The sequence below is a fragment of the Dermacentor albipictus genome, chromosome 2 (assembly GCF_038994185.2).
Source record: "Dermacentor albipictus isolate Rhodes 1998 colony chromosome 2, USDA_Dalb.pri_finalv2, whole genome shotgun sequence".
Classification (NCBI taxonomy): domain Eukaryota; kingdom Metazoa; phylum Arthropoda; class Arachnida; order Ixodida; family Ixodidae; genus Dermacentor; species Dermacentor albipictus.
In genome coordinates, this window is record NC_091822.1 from 126,666,124 (window position 1) to 126,686,020 (window position 19,897).

Genomic DNA, 19,897 nt, shown 5'->3' on the forward strand with positions numbered 1-19,897 from the left:
TTGTTTGAACGAGGCACGTAGGCGCCATCACTCCAGAAAAGAGGAGGAAGAACGAGCTGGGCTCGCGCTGTGAATCTATCCGGTCAGCGCTGCAACCGTTGTAGTAAATATGTTCTGCAAATAGTTTCTCGTCTTACTGACTCGTCTTTCGCGTTAGAATATATACAGAGGTTCTACAGCTACCTTAATTCTACACAAGAAAAGCAGGGAGATAACTATAGAGAAAGGGGTCAGACAGGGAGACACAATTTCTCCAAAGCTAATCACTGCATGCTTAGAAGAATTCAAGCTATTAAATTGGGAAGGCTTAGGTGTAAAGATTGACGGCAAATATCTCAGCAACCTTCGGTTTGCCGATGACATTGTTCTATTCAACAACAATGCAGACGAGTTACAACAAATGATTGGAAACCTTAACAGAGAGAGTGTAAGAGTGGGGTTGAATATTATTATGCAGAAGATGAAAATAATGATAAATGGCCGGGCAAAGGAACAAGAGATCAGGATGGCCAGTCGGCCACTAGAGACTGTGAAGGAGTACGTTCACCTAGGTCAATTAATCAGAGGGAACGCTGATCATGAGAAGGAAATTCACAGAAGAATAAAAATAGGTTAGATTGCATACGGCAGACATTGCCAGCTCCTGACTGGAAGCTTACCATTATTTTTGAAAAGTAAGGTGTGCAATCAGTGCATTTTGCCAGTGCAATATGTCCAGTGCCAATGCATTTGCCTGTGCATTTCGCAGTGCATTTTGCCAGTGAATATGGGGCAGAGACTTGAGAGCAAGTTAAGGACCACGCAAAGAGCGATCGAACGAAGATTGCTAGGCATAACGTTAAAAGAGAAATAGAGTGGTTTGGATCAGAGAGCGAACGGGTATAGACGATATTCTAATTGACATCAAGAGGAAAAATGTAGCTGGGCAGGTCATGTAATGCGCCGGCTAGATAACCGCTGGACCATTAGGGTTACAGAATGGGTAGCAAGAGAAGGGAAACACAATCGAGGACGACAAAACACTAGGTGGAGCGATGAAATGAGGAAATTCGCGGGTGCTAGTTGGAATCGGTTGGCGCAGGACAGGGGTAATTGGAGATCGCAGGGAGAGGCCTTCGTCCTGCAGTGGACATTAAAACATGATGATGATGATGATGATGATGATGATGGTGGTGGTGGTGGTGGAGGTGGTGGGCCCCCCCCGAAAAAAAATCCTGGGTACGTGCCTGTGCGTATGTTATTCGAGCTTGAGACGGAAACTTGTTTGCGATGAACGAAGCATACGTTTCACGACATTAAGCGTTCTCCGGGAGCTATGTAGTGCACGCGCTCATCCATGCCGGTATAGGAGCATGGCACAATGAGTCCAGCGCAACGGTAGTTGGCAATACTGATCAGGCTCCTTGACGCTGCAGCGAACTTTGTGAAATATTAGTGGCTACGATACATGACCCAACCACAGACTTTACCATGATGAAATGCCAAAACGTCCGCACGAAAACTAGTTTTACGTGTACTGTAACCTATATAAGCTCGCAGTTAAATTGTAATGGACTGCAAAACAACTTTCCAATGTGGCTATTCGAAGGCCGCATTTTTTAATAACTGAAGTTGAATGTTCTGGTAGAGGTTGTTGTGATGTTAGTGTGCAGGATGGCCTAGCCTTGGTTTGACGGCATTTCCTCCGCGTGAGTCAATCATATGGACGACTGTCATCTAAAAACCACGGACGCAAAAGCAGTAAAGTTTTGAGCAGATTGACATTTATTTGACATGTACAGAGAACATGCCATAAACTGAATTATTCGTACAAGCGTTAATGTTCCATAAACAAACCGGACACTGGCACACATGTCGCGCACACGGGTAAGTTCATGACGCCCATCATTTAATTCAGCACATTAAACGTAGAGTTTTCACCTACTGAAGCTTCGACAGCTTTCGCAGCTCCTTCGACTTATTTTTTGCCTCAGATTTCTGTTGTTTGCAGAACTGCCTCATTCTCATGGCTACATAACTGTGTAGCACGCCAGCCATAACTTCTTCTTTATGGTCGGCACAGGAGAACTGAAACTTGTACTTATCAAGCATGTTTTCCAATGTTAATTCATAGGCATTTCTGAGAGCCGCATGCTTGTGGAATTCCATCTCCGTTGCATGAAGCAACTGAAAAAGACTTCGCTTTGGGTGCAAAAGACCTCCCCTGGTTTTACACAGAACAAGGCTGCTTTCCGGCTGATGATGAAGTGCGCTTTCTTCCAATAACCCTTCACGGCATTTTGCACACGTTGTGCTTTTCAAGTACTTGCGGCATATAAAACCAGCTAAATAATAAATTATGCAATCTGCAGCTGCCGGTGCTTCATGCAAGTTGTCGAACACATGGTCAACTTCCTCTTCAGCAGCAACTAGGCCATCTAGCTTCTCTTTGAGTTGCTTAAGGTGTCCTTCTGACTTGACACTGTCGTCAAAAGCAAGTTTCAAATCTTTGAGCGTGAGTACAGGTGCACCTTGCCGAGATTCATTTTCAACTTGACAGTTTCCGAATTTAGGGGGTTTAATCAAACTGTAAACTGATAACATGTTGTAAAGCTGCAGAAATGTGGGCATAGATGGGTGGTCATTTTGGCCACCAGCCTGTCGGATAATGCCAAAAAAGCGTTCCAACACGTCTTGGTTAAGTTTTCCTGTTAAAACATATCTGAAACCGCACTCCTTTAGCAGGTATCTTGATAGTTCCAGTGCGGACAAAATAGTCACACGAAGGCCCTCAGCGGTTTGCTCGGTTAGGAAACTTGCTCTTGAGATTTTTCCTGATACGACTTCTTTTTCCCATTTATTTAACCAATGCAACGATGAGGCCAGGACCCTCAAATCTCGGCTGCCAACAGTGATGCTTTCCTTTGGATGGTTTCGGTTAAGAGCATCAAAAAGATCATTAAACCTTAGTGTGAATTCTACTGTTGCCTTGACATTTTCGAGCCCTTTTGTGCCTCTCTTCGAGTAGAATTCCAAGCCTTTCGATACACTCAAGCTGAACAATTGAGTGGCCAACTTCACCCGCATTTTTTCGGTCGTTGAAGGGTTGATGTGGGACAGAGTCAATTTGGGGCAAACACGCAAATTTCCCGGCTGTTTAGAATCCTCCATAAACAGCCTGTCAAAATGTGCCCAGTGAACACGATCGCCATTTACGCACAACACTTTCTGTGAAAGCAAACGGTTCCGAACGCATTTCAAAAGATGGGGTGCGTCAGAAAACACATATACGTTGCGTTTTTCATCAACGGGGTGGATGAAGTAGTTCCGGGTATGTTGCAATGCTCCAGTGACGCCGAATTCCTTCCACATCGCACGGTTCGTACTTGCGCCATCACAGACGACTGCGTCGACTAAGGCTCCCGCATCTTCAAGCAAAAATATTGCTTTTAAGACGAGCTGAGCGAGTACAGCTCCCTTTGTGGGGCCCTTGCTTGCAAACACAGCTATCGGCTGAGAGTACTTGTCGCCAAATGACCGAAAGGTAAATACAAGCCCGTGGTCAGCAAGGTCGTCGGGGGCCTCTGAAGAGTCTCCATAATCAGTGAAGCCACTGTATGTCATCGTCTTCGAATGAACTCGAATTTCCTTTCGGACGCGCATTTCGTCGAAAACAAGTATCCCGTGGCGTTGAAAATCGTCTTTAGTGGTCATCTTCTTCTTAAAGGCCGTGAAAAACCTCTTGTCAAAGCCACACCTGACTCTTATCATGCTCAGGTACTTGCGCACCGTCGTAACGCAAGGAAGGGGGAGCACCTCATTATCTCGCAGGAACGAGTATGCAGATGGGCTGCGTATGTGCAACAGCAAGCACATCAGAAGCCAATCCTCTGTGTACCGTCTGCTTTTTTTGTTCGTGAACCTCGCTGCTGCTACGCACTCCTTTACCACAGTCAGCTGAGCACTAGGGAGATCTATTCTGCGTAGTTTCTCACCCAGTTCTTCTTCTGACATTTTTTGCATGTGGATACGAGCTTCTGCAAGCTCCGCCGACATTTTTTTAAAGCGGTTGAGCAGACGATTTTTCGACCTTTTCAGAGCATAATTTGCCCGACGCAGTGCTGCAACTTTGTCCTTGCTCTGGTATGAAGTCAACGGACGCGTACCTGAAGGCCTAAGCCTGCGCTTTCTTTCTTCTGTTCTTTTCTGGTGCATTCGCAGGAGGTTTGAAAGGCCAGAACATTTGTGACATACTAATAAGTTCGAGTCACTAGGGTCAAGAACAATAGAGCATCTCTTGTGCCGCCATCTCTGGTTGTTGTCCAGATATGCGCATTTTGTTTCAGCGTGCGGGTACTCCAGAGTGCTCGGTCCACCACTGCACAGTTTTGTCTTATCAACGTGCTCTAAGAAAGCCTTAACGTCATCCATAGTTGTTAAAGTACCTTCAAAGTGCACATCTGCCATTGAAACTGACCTGCCCATCACGGTTATGTTTGCCAGCATATCTTCATGAATTTCAACAATTTTAGTGGTTACGAACGAAGATGCGGTGCTCACTGGCGATAGGCCTGCATCTGACAGTAAACGGCTTACAGGTACTTTGGTGCGCTCCAGTTGGGAGAAGACGACGCTTTTTACTTCTCCAAAGTCGAGCAGGTGGTATCCCCATGATTTTGACGGAAGAAACGACCGTGGTAAATCGCCGAACAAGCTTGCGAACGCAGATTCCAGGGATGAGCTAGGTCCAGCAGATTGAGGCATATTATCACATGTCTGCTCTTCAAACGCATCCATGTCGTGCTCCGGTGCACTCGGCAACGCTTGAAACGAGCTCCCATTAACGCCACCACTGTCACTGCTACACGAGGCTTCTTGCTCGTTACAATCTTTTGATGAAGCGCATTTTCTTTTCGACTGCGACCACGGTTGTCTTTCCGCCGGGCGCTTCCTTGTTTTCACTGTTTTAGATAGGTAAGCCGGGCAGTCGGGAAATCTTGTGGGAACAGCATCGCTCGCCAGCGATGCCTTTCGCGGAGCACTCACCAAGACGTGTCCTTTGTAGTGCGCTGTCCAGGTCTTGGACACAAGGTGAGGCTCGAAGTGCTTTTCGCAGACGTGATCATTCGGCTGAAGGACTCGATCCTTCCTTGGGATAGCTCGACGCCAAAGGTTCAAGCGTTCTTCGTCTTTCGGTGGAGAAAAGAGAGACAGTTTCTCCGTACAGCCTTTGTAACCCGTTCTGCAGCGGGGAACAAAACATTTCTTGCCCATCACACTCACATGTGCACGCCTGACACCAGAAAAAGAAATGCCGAGCCGCGTTGGGATAGGAGCGAGCGGCGCTAACATAACCAATGTAGGCCCCTAACAATGTCGCGCCACCTGTCGGAGAGTGAACAAAACATGCACCAGTGTTGGGCACTGCCGCTCCATGTTTAGCGGCCGCCGTTCGCACACCTATCCTATTCTTACACCGTGCTCACACTTTAGGCCACAGCATGAGCAAAACTGTGACGCCATGTCGTTTGGATTGAAGTTCTGAAGTACTGAATTGGAAATATGAGCAATACCTGTGTAATAGAATGTTGAGGCTAGCAGCAAGGAAGACGACAGCAAATAGTTCAACAGCAACAAGTTTTGATAATTTAAAGCGTCTAGTCGTTTTTCTTTCATTGTTTCATCTCGCATAGAGAACTATAGCCTCAAAGCGCGGCAAAAAATAATCAACCGCAGCCATATGAGCCAGACAAAGCTCAAACAAGAAAAAGAATATGATAGAAGTGCTCAAAATAATTCATTGACGAACTTGGCGGTTGTCAGGGACGGACACTAGACTTCTTTTTGATAACGCCCAATAGAGTGTCATGACGAGTATGAAAATACAGGCTATTGCACGCATACAGAAACACAGCCTATCAGAAGTTCGCCACACAGCATTAATTTACTGCCTCCCACAGCAGCGCAGACTCAAAGCAATTGTGCACTGAAACAGCTCAGTGCACTTTGAGATGATAAATTAGAACGCGCCACAAAGATATAAGCACATGCCATTCTCGGCTATTAGTTATGGCCTCTGGCCAATCAGCCGCAACAGCACGTTTCAGAGTTTACCTGCATCCGTTCGAGTGGTGCAAAGAGACATAATTATGTTCGTAAGACTGCTGCACCCCTACGGTAGAAATTTCTTTTCAAGTCATCATCTGCGACGGCTGTTTAGGTTTTGTAAATAGACTTAAGCTTACTATTGGCCGAAGTACTGAAGTTCGCACTTCTGCTACCCTTACATATGCGCATTTCTTCGACTGCAGCACTCGTCTTTGCAGCGGTGCGCATCGCAAGCTTGCTGTTCTTACGAACAGTTCTAACTTTGTGAATACGTGTGTTTTCGTAAGATTTTTCTTACGTCAAAATTTGTTCGCTCAGTGAATTCCACCCCCGGTCTCTTCTGATGACATAGGAAATTTTCACGCAGAGCATAGGTTCCATTGGCAAAGTACGCGGGGAAGTGAAGGTCTCTAGATTTTACCCTTCAGTAGCATAATAGGCTGACAGCATTAACTGCCCAACTCCTTCAAGCACGTAAGCTGGTTTCTATAATAAAGCCCCAGTATTATAACAAAATATGGTGAGAAAGGCTAAGAAAACATTGTCGAATAAACTTATTTTTGACAAGAACTATATAAATCTGAGGTGGCGAGCAAATGTAGCTATCTCGTTGTAATGATACTCGGAACTTCCGTTGAAGCTCCGTGCAATAGTTGTCATGTTCAGCCAAAGTGGAAGCAACCTTAAATTCTGTGCACTAAATATGATCTCCATTGTGATTCTTTTCTACAGCACCTTCCACATAACCTTCGCATTCAGATAGAAGAAATATTCCATAGATTTAGTTAAGCTATAGCAAAAAAAGGAAGCGTGCTAAAACAGGCGTCAGGGCAGAGCCACAAGTCACTGCTGCCTAGAAATCAAAGCATTAAGCTTAGACCGGCAGTGATGTGTTCTGATAAGTAAGGAGATCACTGTAAAATAGAAGAAAAATCAAATAATAAAATCGTGCTTTGCAACTCTAACTCCTGTACGTGAAAGAGTCAAACGATGCGCTCTCTACCGAACGAACGCCCCAAGACAATATGCAATGCCTCCGTAGACCATGTGCTACAAGCTCTCCGATTTGTCATCTTGCATCACACGGAGTCCAGAGGTAAACGTCACCGGCTTAAGCCCACCTAAAAAGCGCTCATGCGAACGCCCACGCGACAATGCCGTTCGAAGAACGGGAATAGCTATCGAAGTTTCATAATCCGCCCACCGATTATAGAACAAAGGCCGACCACAATGCCATTCGATATGGCCATTGACGGGTTCGTTGACTGACTCGATATGGCCAATGGCCATTCACCAGGTCCTCCTTGCTTTATTGGGCCCAACGCGTAGATGTTGCACCATGTGCCACCATAGAAGTGTTCCCGACTAGTAAATGGTTTGTTTCGATACCCCTTTAAACGCTCTGGAGCACTACTCCGGGCAACCGCTGAGGCCCTGTATAGGTTGCGTCAATGCATGCATTCGTGCAGGTTTCCGGTGTTTGCTGGCATGTACTGCTTCTTGTTGATACTCGCCGAAGAGTTATTTTCATCAAAGGCTATCGGTTAATCTTAACGATACACTCAAAACGTATTACGCGTTTAGAGGGATTCATAACTGTCAACAGCGCCTCCCGCCTCAGATAACCAAACGGGTTTCCTACCCCGTAGTATCTGACGACATAGCACCTTATGCAATAATGAGCACGTGCTGGTGGGCGAGTTGGTTATGAATGATTAAAACGAAGGTGCCAAAAAAACAATGGACGAAGGAAGGAGACACGAGAAAACCATGTAGGCGCACTAACAAGTGAGCGTTTTATTTCTTGACACAGGAATAAATACCTGCTGTCAAGGATCAAACAACAAGACGCTCAGTTGTTAGTGCGCCTACGTGGTTGTCTCGTGTCTCCTTCCTTCATCCGTTGTTTTATTTGGCGCCTTCGTTGTAATGATGCAACACGACAATGCAATACGGGGCCCCGAAATAGGGGTCGTAGTCGCCTGCTTGAAGCCCTCATCGGGACATCTATTTAACAATATTGTCCGGACCTACGACATGTCATTAATTCACGTTCGCTGGAAGTTGGACGACGAGGCTACGCGCATTGCGTCAGTCACACGGCGAGATAAAAAAAAAACTCACCCAGCGTGGGACTCGAACCTCAGCGCTCTACATGGGAGCCGAGCGTTGTACCATGAAGACAATACAGCGGCTAGTATATTGCCGCCCATACTGGAGTATCTGTACCTGCAACATCCCTCACACAAGATCACCAGCGCAGGGCGTTTTATCTGCACTGGATGTCTCTTGAGGACCATGCCTGATTTTACGGATCGCTCTGCATTCTCATTTGAAGTCGTTGCGGAGTCACACGTCAGACAGCCCAGAAGAAAGGCGGTCGTCGAGCTACGCAGTCGTGTCGTCAAATTCAGCGCAGTATTTCTTGAACTAAGGCATCGTGAACAAGCCAAAGGCCAAACGGAAAATATGCAAAGGGAGAATATTCGCCAAGATGTGTGATTTGCTAAATGCTGGCGCATAGCTGAGATGCCTTGAAACATCACACATAAAAATACACTACACAGGAAACATTGCGTAGAAAATTCCATAAAATAACTTTTGCTGTATAGTTAGACGCAGCGAATAGAAATATGTCAGATGTGAGGGCACCATTCCAACGCGAACGTTGACGGAGCCGTCTACCGTCGCTCGTATTATTTTCCTGCGTTTATGATTAGAATTGAGAAACCCGACACAATGGTAAAACAGTGTTCTGTGCAAGTGATATCTAAGATACGCAAAATTCACTTCAGTGTCAACGCTCAAAGTCAATAGGATGTACCGTATACCCATCCATGTACCGTCCCCCCAATTGCCCTTGCCATGCTTGTCACGATTTGCTCAAAGCCAACGTGTATCCTTGAGAAATCTGAAGTGTCGTTTCTCGTAATATTTCCAGCGCCCTTCCTCTGTGTGTTCATTTGTTGGTACACAAGTTATCGCTGATCCCCAGCAACACATACATCATTCTTTTCCTTTGCCTTGAGCGTAGAGATGCCAAGCTTTCCGCTCATAATTTTAGCAGTGCCTCCTCCGTCGTTCTTTATTTTCAAATTTACGCCAGAATTTTAATACATTCCAACAGTTTTGCAATTTCTAAAAAAGAAAATGTTACGTTTTAAGCATTCTGCATTCTGCAATAGAAGAGCGACGTAGACGAATCTCTACATGGGTTTATGGACCGCATTATTTTTTTTTACATTGAGACCAGTGTCGACCTCAAACTGAGGTTCTGTTCTAACAGCGACGCTATTCCAGCGTAACACAACATGGTAAGGACAAAGTTTCTAATATTGTAATTGAGATATTGCTTAAATCTCTCGGGCCAGCGCCCATTACACAGCGCATTTCAGCACAATGCTGTTTGCGCAAATGCACTCAGACCATGAATACAGCGGCACATCGAACGCAAGTGATCAATGCGCAATGCTTCTGCGGAGTGCCCGCCACAACTTTTCAGATCCATCATGTTCCATCATGTCGACTCTTAATGTCAACCTTGCCTGCTTACATCAACATCCGGGGCTACTGAAGCGAATGCGCGTGCGACAAAACCATTCGATGAAAGGGTCGGGATGATGTTCCGTAATGCGTTTTCTTGCGTTGGCACAAAAGCCGACCACAATTGACATTGTGGACGGTAGGGAGAAGCTTCGTCCTTTTCTGGTGTCCTCGTGGGTTCTTTGTGTTCGCACATGCATGATTCGTTGCCATGGAAACATTCCTGTACCGGCAATAGCTTGCCCCGGACCAAATATAAACGCTCTGCAGCGTACCCATGACCAAGTGCTTTAGAAGAGTAGCCCGTATAGCAATGCACCCTTACTTGTTGCCGTTGTCTCTCAGCGTATGTTGCTCCGTATTAGTGATCGTCCAAACTTATTGGCACCCAAAGCTGTTAGACAACCTGAACGACGCGTTGAGAAAGGATTACGCGATTAGCGTCATTCAGAACTGTAAACAGCGCCTCCCGCTCGATCTAACCAAGCGCCTCCGCTTCCCTTACACCATCTGGAACTCGTCTCGCATGCACGACCTCCTGCAGTATGTCAACACGATAGAGGGCTACAAGGTAGACGTCGTGGTCGCATGCTGGGAGCCTTCGGTGGGACACCTGCTCGCCACCGTCCGCAGCTACGATATGCCGTTTCTTCACGTGCGCTGGATATTCCTGGCTGCAGAAAACGCCCCAGACGAAGCCTTTATCTCTAAAACGCTCCACAACATCGGCTGCCGCGGCATATTTGTGAGCGCCTCTTCGTCTTACGTTGCCCTGGATACATACGCCAAGTGCTCCGACGGGCTCCGCCGTTTTACCGGCCCCGACGACCGCGCGTTCGACGACCGGGACGTCAGCGACCTCACGAGTCTCAGGTACGTGAACGAAAGCAGCGTGCCAACTGTCAAGGACAACAGGAACAGGCGGCTCGAGCCTCAAGCGACCATCGTCGACAGCATCGTTCGAAAGAGCAACGCCGTCCTCACTACGGCGGGGCAGTTCGAGAAGTTCGGGCGTAGCAACAAAAACTTCCTCTTCACAGGCGCCGTCGGCGCAGTCCAGATGAAGCGAAAGGACTTGGGAAGCTTCGAGATCTACTTGACCGAGAGTATATGGCGTGGACTGAGCATTGCCGGAGTGGTCCGCTACGACTCCTTAGCTTTCCTCTCCCCGCTGCCAATAGCGATCACCGACTTGACTATCATTGGTCGGCCTTTCACGAGCGCCCTCTGGGTGGCCGTCTGGGCCTCCCTAGGCATTTACCTGTTCCTCCTAGTGACGATCATAGCGACTCGGTTCACCGCCAGTGTCGGTAAACCTCCCGACGTTTTGGAAGAGGCTGTAGAACTCTTCTTTTACCTCGCCTCGGCACTCGTCAACCATGCTCCTGACGTGCGACTCTCGAGACGAAGCAGCGCCAGGATCCTCGTGGCCTTCTGGTTCATGTTCGCCCTAATCATCTCCGCTGGCTTCATGGGCATGCTGACGTCGTACACGAACTTCCCACCCAAGACGCGCCCGATTACGACGCTCGAGCAGCTGTCGCACGCGCTCGAGCGAAAAAGCGTCAAGCTGTGCATAAAGAACAACCGGTACTATCGCGACATCTTGACGTTCCACCTGCTCAGCGGCTCAAGCGTGCTCGAGGAACCTCTCAAGGAGAATCTGCGCAAGGGTGGCTGCAATACCACGATGTGCTGCCTGGAAAAGCTGTCCAACGGCACGCACGTCTTCGTCACCAACAGGGAGGAGGCGCATTTTTACACAGGCAGGGACTTCAAGGGTGCCGTGGCAGCCGAGCAAGACTTCTTCCTCGTCCACGTCGTCATGATTGCGCCCAAGTGGTCACCTTACGCCGGGGCGTTCGCCCTGGTGTCCCAGAGGCTGATGGAAACCGGGACATCGCTGTGTGCGGTGAAACTTGTGCGACGACGTAGCGCGGACCGGAGCAAGTTTCGCGACGCGAGCGCTCGCCTGGACCCGAAGTGCCCTTGTCGAGCGCTTCAGCTCAACGATCTGTACGGTCTCCTGGTGGTGTGGGCCTTGGGTCTCACGCTCGCGCTGTCAGTTCTAGGCTGCGAGATCGTGTGGAAGGTCTGTCGCAAGAAAACGCTCTCCAAGAGAAACAAGATGCGACCCGGAAAGCGCTCGCATAAAAAGAGAGAAAAACCGTCACTTGGCGAAGTGCTTAATCCGAATATGTCGAATTCCATCGTGGTTTTCGGCTACCACGCGCCGAAACATACGAGTCATGCCATGGAGCCAAGGCAACGTCGAGTATTTGTATCGCTAGGAAAAAGGCGCTCTATCTTGTGATCGACAGCAACATCATTTGAGTTCCTTAGAATTCATAAGCAATAGTTATGTTCACACCGTCGTGTAATGTTCTGTGCACTCAGAATTGAATGTAATAAAAATGACATGTCGACCATGAATAGTGGCTATTCATGCTAAACCTACCCTTTGCTGTCAGATCAAAGTTATTGTGTGATGCAGCGCGAAATACATAGTTAACTGCCATCTACTATTTACTTTTCTATTTCTTTTTTATTATGCGCAAATGATTCACCGAGCTCGATCCTACCGCACTCTATTGGATCTTTTCTCCTGAACTATAGTCAGTCATTCCAGCGAAAGGTTTATTCAAACGCGCGTCAGGCATCTGATCGCCTGCGTAGTAGATTGCTGCCCGTCGACAGCACTATCGACAACAACGAGCCCACACAACAGTTCCTCGAGAATTGTACTTAAGACCACTGATTTGTAGCGCAAAAATAGCATTAATTGTAAACGCTGCGCGTGTTTGTTATCCTGAAAGTGGCTTACCTGCCTGGCGAGCGATATATGGGACACGTAGGACAGGTAGACGACAAACAGCAACTCGGAGACCTCGGGGCCGCTGCGTATGATGTTGAAGGTGCCCGCCAACGATCCGGCCACGAACGAGACCACCATCATGACGCAAGACAGGTGGAAAAGCACCACGATCCGCGTCACGCCTGGCATGTTCACCTGCCCATGGCGGAGGCGAAACATTAGCGCCTCGAGCCTCAGCGATCCTTACGTACGTGCTCTGAACTAAGGCCCTATATTCGGCGAAAGCTGGTTCCGACCGCTCAACCAGTCACTCGCCTCAACGACATGCTCGCGCTGTTTTCCATGCTTAGGCACAGCCTCTCAAAGCTTTTGGTGGCTCTTGGAGGTCATAGTTCATCCATGTCATGACATGACATGGCATGAAACGTAAACTTCTAGCCCTATATACAGTATGATCGAACTGTAATATATCATGCTTGTTCTCTTTAACTATCATCAAAAGTATGGACCTGCACGCTAAGTTGATCACGTTCGGGGATATCGCTTTCAGTACGCTCTGATTGGCATGAGCTAGCAAGTGCGCCTTTTCTTGTGGTGAAGGGACATACACTGCACGCAACATCCCTCCGGAGAGAAAATATCATCGAAAATTATCACCCGAGAGTACGGCCTCAGGTAAGTTCAGGAAGACATAGCTGGTATACAGTGCCCACGGTGCACACAAAGGTTCGCTGCATAGCACTGCATCGAGATGATCAAATCAGCCCTACATAGTCGCTCTGCGAGTTCACTAATGGCCTCCATGATGGTTGTTCGAGTAAAGAAGCCCAAACTGCGCTGCCTGCAGAACGCCAAAACTGGCCAGCTTGCGCTGACGTGTTGCGTTACTAAGCACGAGGTCGCGAGATGAAATCCCGGTCAATAATCATATTGTGGTTTTCGTACGTAATACCCCATAATTTAATTTTTTTTAACATGCTGGAAACAGCGATAGGTGAGCGTGCGTGCGTGCGTGCGTGCGTGCGTGCGTGCGTGCGTGCGTGCGTGCGTGCGTGCGTGCGTGCGTGCGTGCGTGCGTGCGTGCGTGCGTGCGTGCGTGTGTGAGGGTGGGGGGCTTCCTTGGGGCTTCCAAGCGAGCAGGGCTTCCTGCTGCTCTCGCTCCCACAGCGCTAATTGAGTCCAGTCTCGCGTTCGTTTAAGCTTGTGGCATGGTTTTCATTTGCCATATCTTTTTAACGCTATTTGCAATAGTAGGACATAGTACCAAGAAGCCTGGCCAATTTTGAAATTCTTTTCACGATTTCACTGGTGCAGGTGGCTCGAAGCTTTAAAAGATTACGAACGCGCCAAGTGAGCGATCAGTATATGACTATACGTTGGGCTACTGCATGGTACAAGTATTCTGGCGAATATTTGCGAGTTCATACCCGCCTCGCTGACCGATTTTCGCTGTATGGCGTCTTGGCGACTCTTTGCCTGACGTTGTAAATACTGAGAGCCTGCACAACAACGCGCTAGCGAAAATGAACGAATACACGCTAATTTTCCACTATACGAGGCATGTCATATTAGTTGGCGTATAACCACGTGAAGACATGACTGCCGCGCGTACATCCGAAACCAGGATCGTACGCGACTCAATAATAGGCTGCCGAATCGCTTACTGAACGCGTGCGATGTTGCCAGTTAGACTACTGTCAGATAGGTATGTGGCGGTCGGATTACAACGCAGGCTGACCTTATGAGATAACGACTACGCTGCATGGTGTATCACAGCATGTGTACCTACCAACCTGTGAACTTTATAATGCGTAAATATCCCACGGACAGAAAATTTCGCGTTGGGAAAGAGAGAGAGGAGGGGATAGCATGCATTTACTTGCATTGTGGCATTGTACAAACTTTCGTAACGATTATTTATCTTTAGGCGCTTCACACAAGCAATCGCAAACTTGGAACAGCAGAAATTGACAACATTGTTTTTAGGTAACCGTAACTTTTATATGCGTAAGCATTTCTATGCTTACCCAACGAGAAAAGCCGTCCGTCTGTGTATCCGTCACGTAAGACAATCGCTTTCAAGATAGAGCCCGCAGCAGCCAGCGAATTCACCTTCGTGCTGCCCCTCACTACAACGCGAAGTAAACGACAAGAACACAACGCTCACGAAGCTCTCAGCACACGCCGCACCCTGCCCCTTTCGCAGGTCGCTTTCAAGATAGGTGCCTGCGAGTCTCTGTTCAACTCGAAGTGAGCGGCGAGAACAGAGCGCGCGAAGCTATCAGTAGTCGTACTCTCTGTCCGCACCGCAAATCGCTTTCAAGATACGGTCCACGCGGCCGTACGATACGCAGCCACCGCAGGGTATAGGGTTGATCACACTTGATAATGGTTCGACGCGTATGCGTGAGGCGCTAAAGAGTGATAACAGCTTATAATGAACGGAGCGTCATGAGCACACCTAGCAACTCCACCTGCGGTACTTTGTTTGCGTCATCAATGCACCTTGAGCCACCGTCTGCAGTAGATCGTGTTGGCGGAGCACTGTCGCTTACAATGGTTGAATCAAGTTTCATAACATTGATAATGACACCGGGCTGCGCGAAGATTGCGACAGCTAATTAGTGGACCTCTATACGAAGTAACGACAGTAGTTTTATAGGCCGTATAAACTTGTAAACTATAAACTAACAAGAATGGTGTCACGCGCGCACAAGCAAGCACGAGCACATCTCACTCAATGACCGTGGAAACTCGCAGTCAACACGCTACAGTGAGGAAGTGCGGCAGCAGCAGCGAGCGCATTGACCTTCATACTGCCTCTCGCTTCAACATGAATGACACCATACGCAGCAGCAGCCGAAGTAGAACGACACCCTACTCCCCCCCCCTCCCCCCCCCCCCCGGTGCCTTGCGCGCGACGGATGACGCGGCGCTTCCTCTCCGCTTTCGTCCCTTGCGCGCGCGAGATCGAACCACTATCATCGGCTCACCCTCGTACATTTTCACTCGCACATAAAGCATACGGCGCGCAGCGACGATGTTAAGGCCCTTGGACTTCCTACGCACTATCACGGCAACGGCAACGGTAGAAATGCGCCTGGAGTGTTCATATAGCTGCTATCCCAATAAAACGTTTTGCGTTTCTGGTTTCAGTCAAGTTACTGCAGCCGCCGTGTACGGAGACAGGGAGGTTGAAACAGTGTCAGTTGGAATCAACAGTGGAGTGAGCTCCCAGACAAAGAACGAACACGGCATTTGCGTCACCGCAGCATGCGACCGCAGAGTCTGCCGGCTGGCGCTTGGAAAGTTAGTGCCGGCGACAAATCACCTGATCGGCGCGAGCCATTGAGATAGCAGGCGGCGCGGGAAAAAGGATTGCGATTCTTTGAAACTTCCTTTTTTTAGTGACTCTAGTTAATACGACAGCAACGCCACGCCGCTCGTTAGCGTGCACTTCTTTACTTCCTAATACGCATAGAATAGAGCGTGTAGGCGTAGCAAGTACTGCAATTTTAAACAACAGTGCGGCACTTAATAACAGCCGACTTACGCACAGTTATCTCACATATTATTCATCCGAACTATCAGGGCTACACCACCAATTCGCATCACTCACTGGTTTTTGTGGCTTTCTGTGGTAATTTAAAATTATCATATCTACTTAAATATCGAAGAGCAAGCTCGATTTTATCATTTTAAATCACAGCCCTTTGATTTCCACTAATATGTTACAATACCTTCTGAACGGTTGTCAGTGCCTTTATGTTTTTTTTTTTTCCTTTTACGGATATATAACCTTAGCCCTCTCTCCCTCTCTCTCCGGCACAGGAGCAAGGAACAAGCTCTTTCTTCTCGTGAGACGCTGTTACCGCTAATGGACAGCTGTGCGCGTTGGTTTCTTGGGCGCAAGAAAAATAGCTTCAGTAGGTGTCAGCGCAATGTCACACTTGCTTATATTGAAGAGCTTACGCCAACCCATTTCCCTCAAGGATCACGTGGTCTCTAAGATAAAAGCTGAGACTTTATGTGAAGGCAAGTGTAAGTTCCAGTCATATTAGCTGCCCACGCTTCAGCACAGTATTTTGACTTATAGTAACGTGTTTTAATTAAAGAACCTTAGCCTAAATGTATGCGTGTAATGTTGGCCGTTTTTTGCTGTAATAACGAGGCAAAGCCACTAGTTGCGACATTTCGTCGTGCGGTGCAGATGCCCTATTGCATTCAGCGGATGGGTGTGCTAGCGCGATAAATTCCAGCGGGTAAGGACCCTTCATCGTGTCATAGTATTATAAAATTAGATTTGATTGATTGATTGATTGATTGATTGATTGATTGATTGATTGATTGATTGATTGATTGATTGATTGATTGATTGATTGATTGATTGATTGATTGATTGATTGATTTTAACATTCCCAAGACAAAGGCGATGACAGACGCCTTAATAGAGGCATGCTATATAAATATTTCGGTAACCTGACGTAATATGCACCCAAAGCTCGCTGCATAAGCGTTTTTTACTTCATTTTACTACAGCCGAAATGCAGGCCGCTGCAGCGTTGGACTCGAACCGGCGACTTCGTGTTCAGCAGCCGAGAGCCATAGCCCCTTGCTCACACCGAAAGTTATCCCACCAAAGAAGTGCAAAAGAGAATACCAGAACACACCAAAAGAATATCGCCGTCCTTAATGTCGCCAGCTAGGCTCGGGATGCAAGAGGTTATGCTGTTGTTTACAAACAAGAAGCGGAACTTTGTATCCCATGCTCATCACGAAACGAGATTCCATAGTCTTTTCGCGTGTGCACCCACCTTGAAAGCATTCTCCACGCCGACGAGCAGCGTGGACACAACGCCGCACGACCCTCCTATGACCATTTCACGGTGGAGACTGTTCTGTAATGGGCGAAGATGACATTAGGTGGCTATTTATTCACAACAATGTCACGCATGACTGATGCGCACGCGTTCTGAATGTGCCGAAATGGGTCTAGTCGCGGACGACGACGGCACCAATCGAATTATTACAGTGGCGCGGTCGATCTTGTAAAACAGCATTATCCGGCACCTATAGGTTTTCACATAAATTGTTGCTGTAAATGTATGAGCGAAGCATCAAGCCCAGCGTTATCTCTACATTTTAAACCCGGCCTGACATGCTGAATCCAGCGTAATATTTGAAATGTAAATAAGCAACATTTATAGAGAAAACCCTGAATAAAGCGCATTGCAGGCATTATTAGAAAAAAAAACAATAATGACCGTAGTCAATGTAAATTCGAAAAGTATCCTACACAAGTTGATGAAAAACCATGGTGAAATAGTGGACCAAGCAGCAAGCTCAGCAACTATGTATACGTCGATACCGATTGTGGAATTTGTGTGGAGCGTTGATGCATCTTAAGAAGTAATAACATACTTCCATCTACACTTATAGTAGGTCAGTGATACAATTTATTCCGTCTCTAGAACACTAGCCATTTTGCAGCGGCTTCATTGCCTACACATGAAGGAAGGCTATAGATCTCTCCATATAAAAGTCCGCACGAGACTTCCAGATCTCAGCATCTGTAACCGTTCGCTAAATTTGGCTGCTTAAAGGACCATAACAGGCCGCATAATTATCCCTTGATAACGTCAGAATTTGGGCTTGCTTGCACATCTTTAATTTATCTAGAATAGCGCAACAAATATGAGCAATACGAAAGGGAATGCACACAGCGCTGACTTCGCTGAATGCACACAGCGCACACGGCTGAGTAACGTACGACGTCATTGGTACAATCCAGTGAAGTTTTAGTTACAGTATCTGGGCGTCAATGGCGATATTGAAATGGCATGCTTACACATCAGTTCCGGTTTCTCCGTGCTGTTCTTTATTTTGTTTTATTTATGTATGTTTGTTATATCAATAAGTGTTGGAAGTAAGCGCTGTGCACGTTCTCTTCTTTCCCTATGTTCTGTAGCGCTGTTCTAAATTCAAGTAGCCCGTTATACGAAAACTTTACTAACAGTACTGTTTCACCCACAGCAGATCACATCTTCTGTGTACCGATTTCACTCTACAATACTCAACAGCGGCATAACCTTAGTCCGATGCACGTTCAATTTGTTTTTACAGCGAAAATTGTGTTCGTCTATCGAGCCGTGCAGATTGAGAATTTCTCCCTATACGTGGGCCGACCGCGAAGATAGTGCAATACCGGGCCGACTCGCGGCAGAGGTGAAGCAGGCTTTAAGCACTCCGCCGACTTGCAAAAATAATTTGCAAGTCGGCCCGGTATATAACCCGTATCAGATATTAAGCTGATAAGAACAGATGTCTACGCTTTCGCGTTCCAAGCGCTTGCGTGTCTACTTTCCTTTCCTCCGCTCTCCCGGGTGGTGTTGTGCCATCACCACAAGCCCGGATTCCGAATCTGCAAGATGCAGAATCTATCCTGCGAGCGCCCTAATTCTCCCTTCACAAGTCAAGATGCTGAGCCGTCAGGCAGCGGGATCCTGCGGGAGAAGCCTCGGCGAGCAGCAGGTTTGGACGTGTCCGCGAGTACCAGACAGCCCGGCGCCGCACCTCCTCTTGCATGGAGGTCACCACGCGCGCGAACTTTGAACCGGGTGGCCAGCGCGGTCGCTGGTTGGACCCCTCGGACGACCGTCGTGTGCTGACTTTGTATTGGGCCGTTTGAGTGACAATGGTTCTCGGGGATTATAAAAGCAGCAACGCGCTGCCTGAAAAACAGGATCCGCCGACCCACCGGGAGAGAGTGTCGCTCCCGACTGGGGTGAGATGTGTCACGCGTTTTCGCCGGACGCCGTCGTGCGGGAACAGTCGCGTTTGTGTGAGCTCTCGGCCCCAGTGCCGATCCGATCTTGTCCTGTACAATGACCTGTATATAATGTATAAAATCCCTTTCGTTATTCTCATCGACGCCTGGCTCGGAGTCTTCGCTACCAACGCTCTGTCACGAAACGGGTGACGAGCGCTACGGGACCACAAAGTCGTAATACTGGTGCAGCGGTACAAGTTCGTAACACTGGATGGCAGCTACGGGATTGACCGGCATCAGCTACCTCGGCGCGGTGAGTGCCTGAAGTTTACCTCAAACACCAGACTTTCTCTGACACAGGTTATAGTAGCTTAGGGAAGGATTTGGTGTTGCATTGTGATAACCTTGTGTGTTTCAAGCCTAGTAAGAGTGTTTTGAAAACCAGGGGATGCTGAGGGGGTAAACAGGGCAGTGTGTGAAATACTTGCATATGTCTTACTAGTAGTGTTATAGTAGCGTACGGCAGGTATATTCAAAAAGGGTAAACAGCAGGAGGACAGTGTGAACGATGGAGAAGTACAAGGTGAAGGAACTTCTCGAAATTTGTGAGGAGTTGGGCATTGAGTTGGGCTCAACTAAAAGAAAGAATGCGATCCTTGAGGTCATGAGGACTGGGGACGTAA

At 47.7% G+C, this 19,897-nt stretch overlaps 1 protein-coding gene and 1 pseudogene across 2 annotated transcripts in view; both read right to left on the reverse strand.

Annotated features, from left to right (window-relative positions):
* Window positions 1–19,897, reverse strand: part of LOC135895914 (solute carrier family 35 member G1-like) — a 42,656-nt gene that overhangs the window by 6,685 nt on the left and 16,074 nt on the right. The window contains exons 5-6 of one of the 2 annotated variants that reach the window (XM_065424154.1): window positions 17,260–17,343; window positions 12,455–12,640 (exon numbers count right to left, since the gene is read on the reverse strand). In XM_065424154.1, coding sequence (XP_065280226.1) covers window positions 12,455–12,640; window positions 17,260–17,343 — 270 coding nt within the window. The remainder of the gene's footprint in view (window positions 1–12,454; window positions 12,641–17,259; window positions 17,344–19,897) is intronic. The other variant, XM_065424155.1, reaches the window with a different exon arrangement.
* LOC139056578 (U2 spliceosomal RNA) lies at window positions 18,617–18,794 on the reverse strand (annotated as a pseudogene).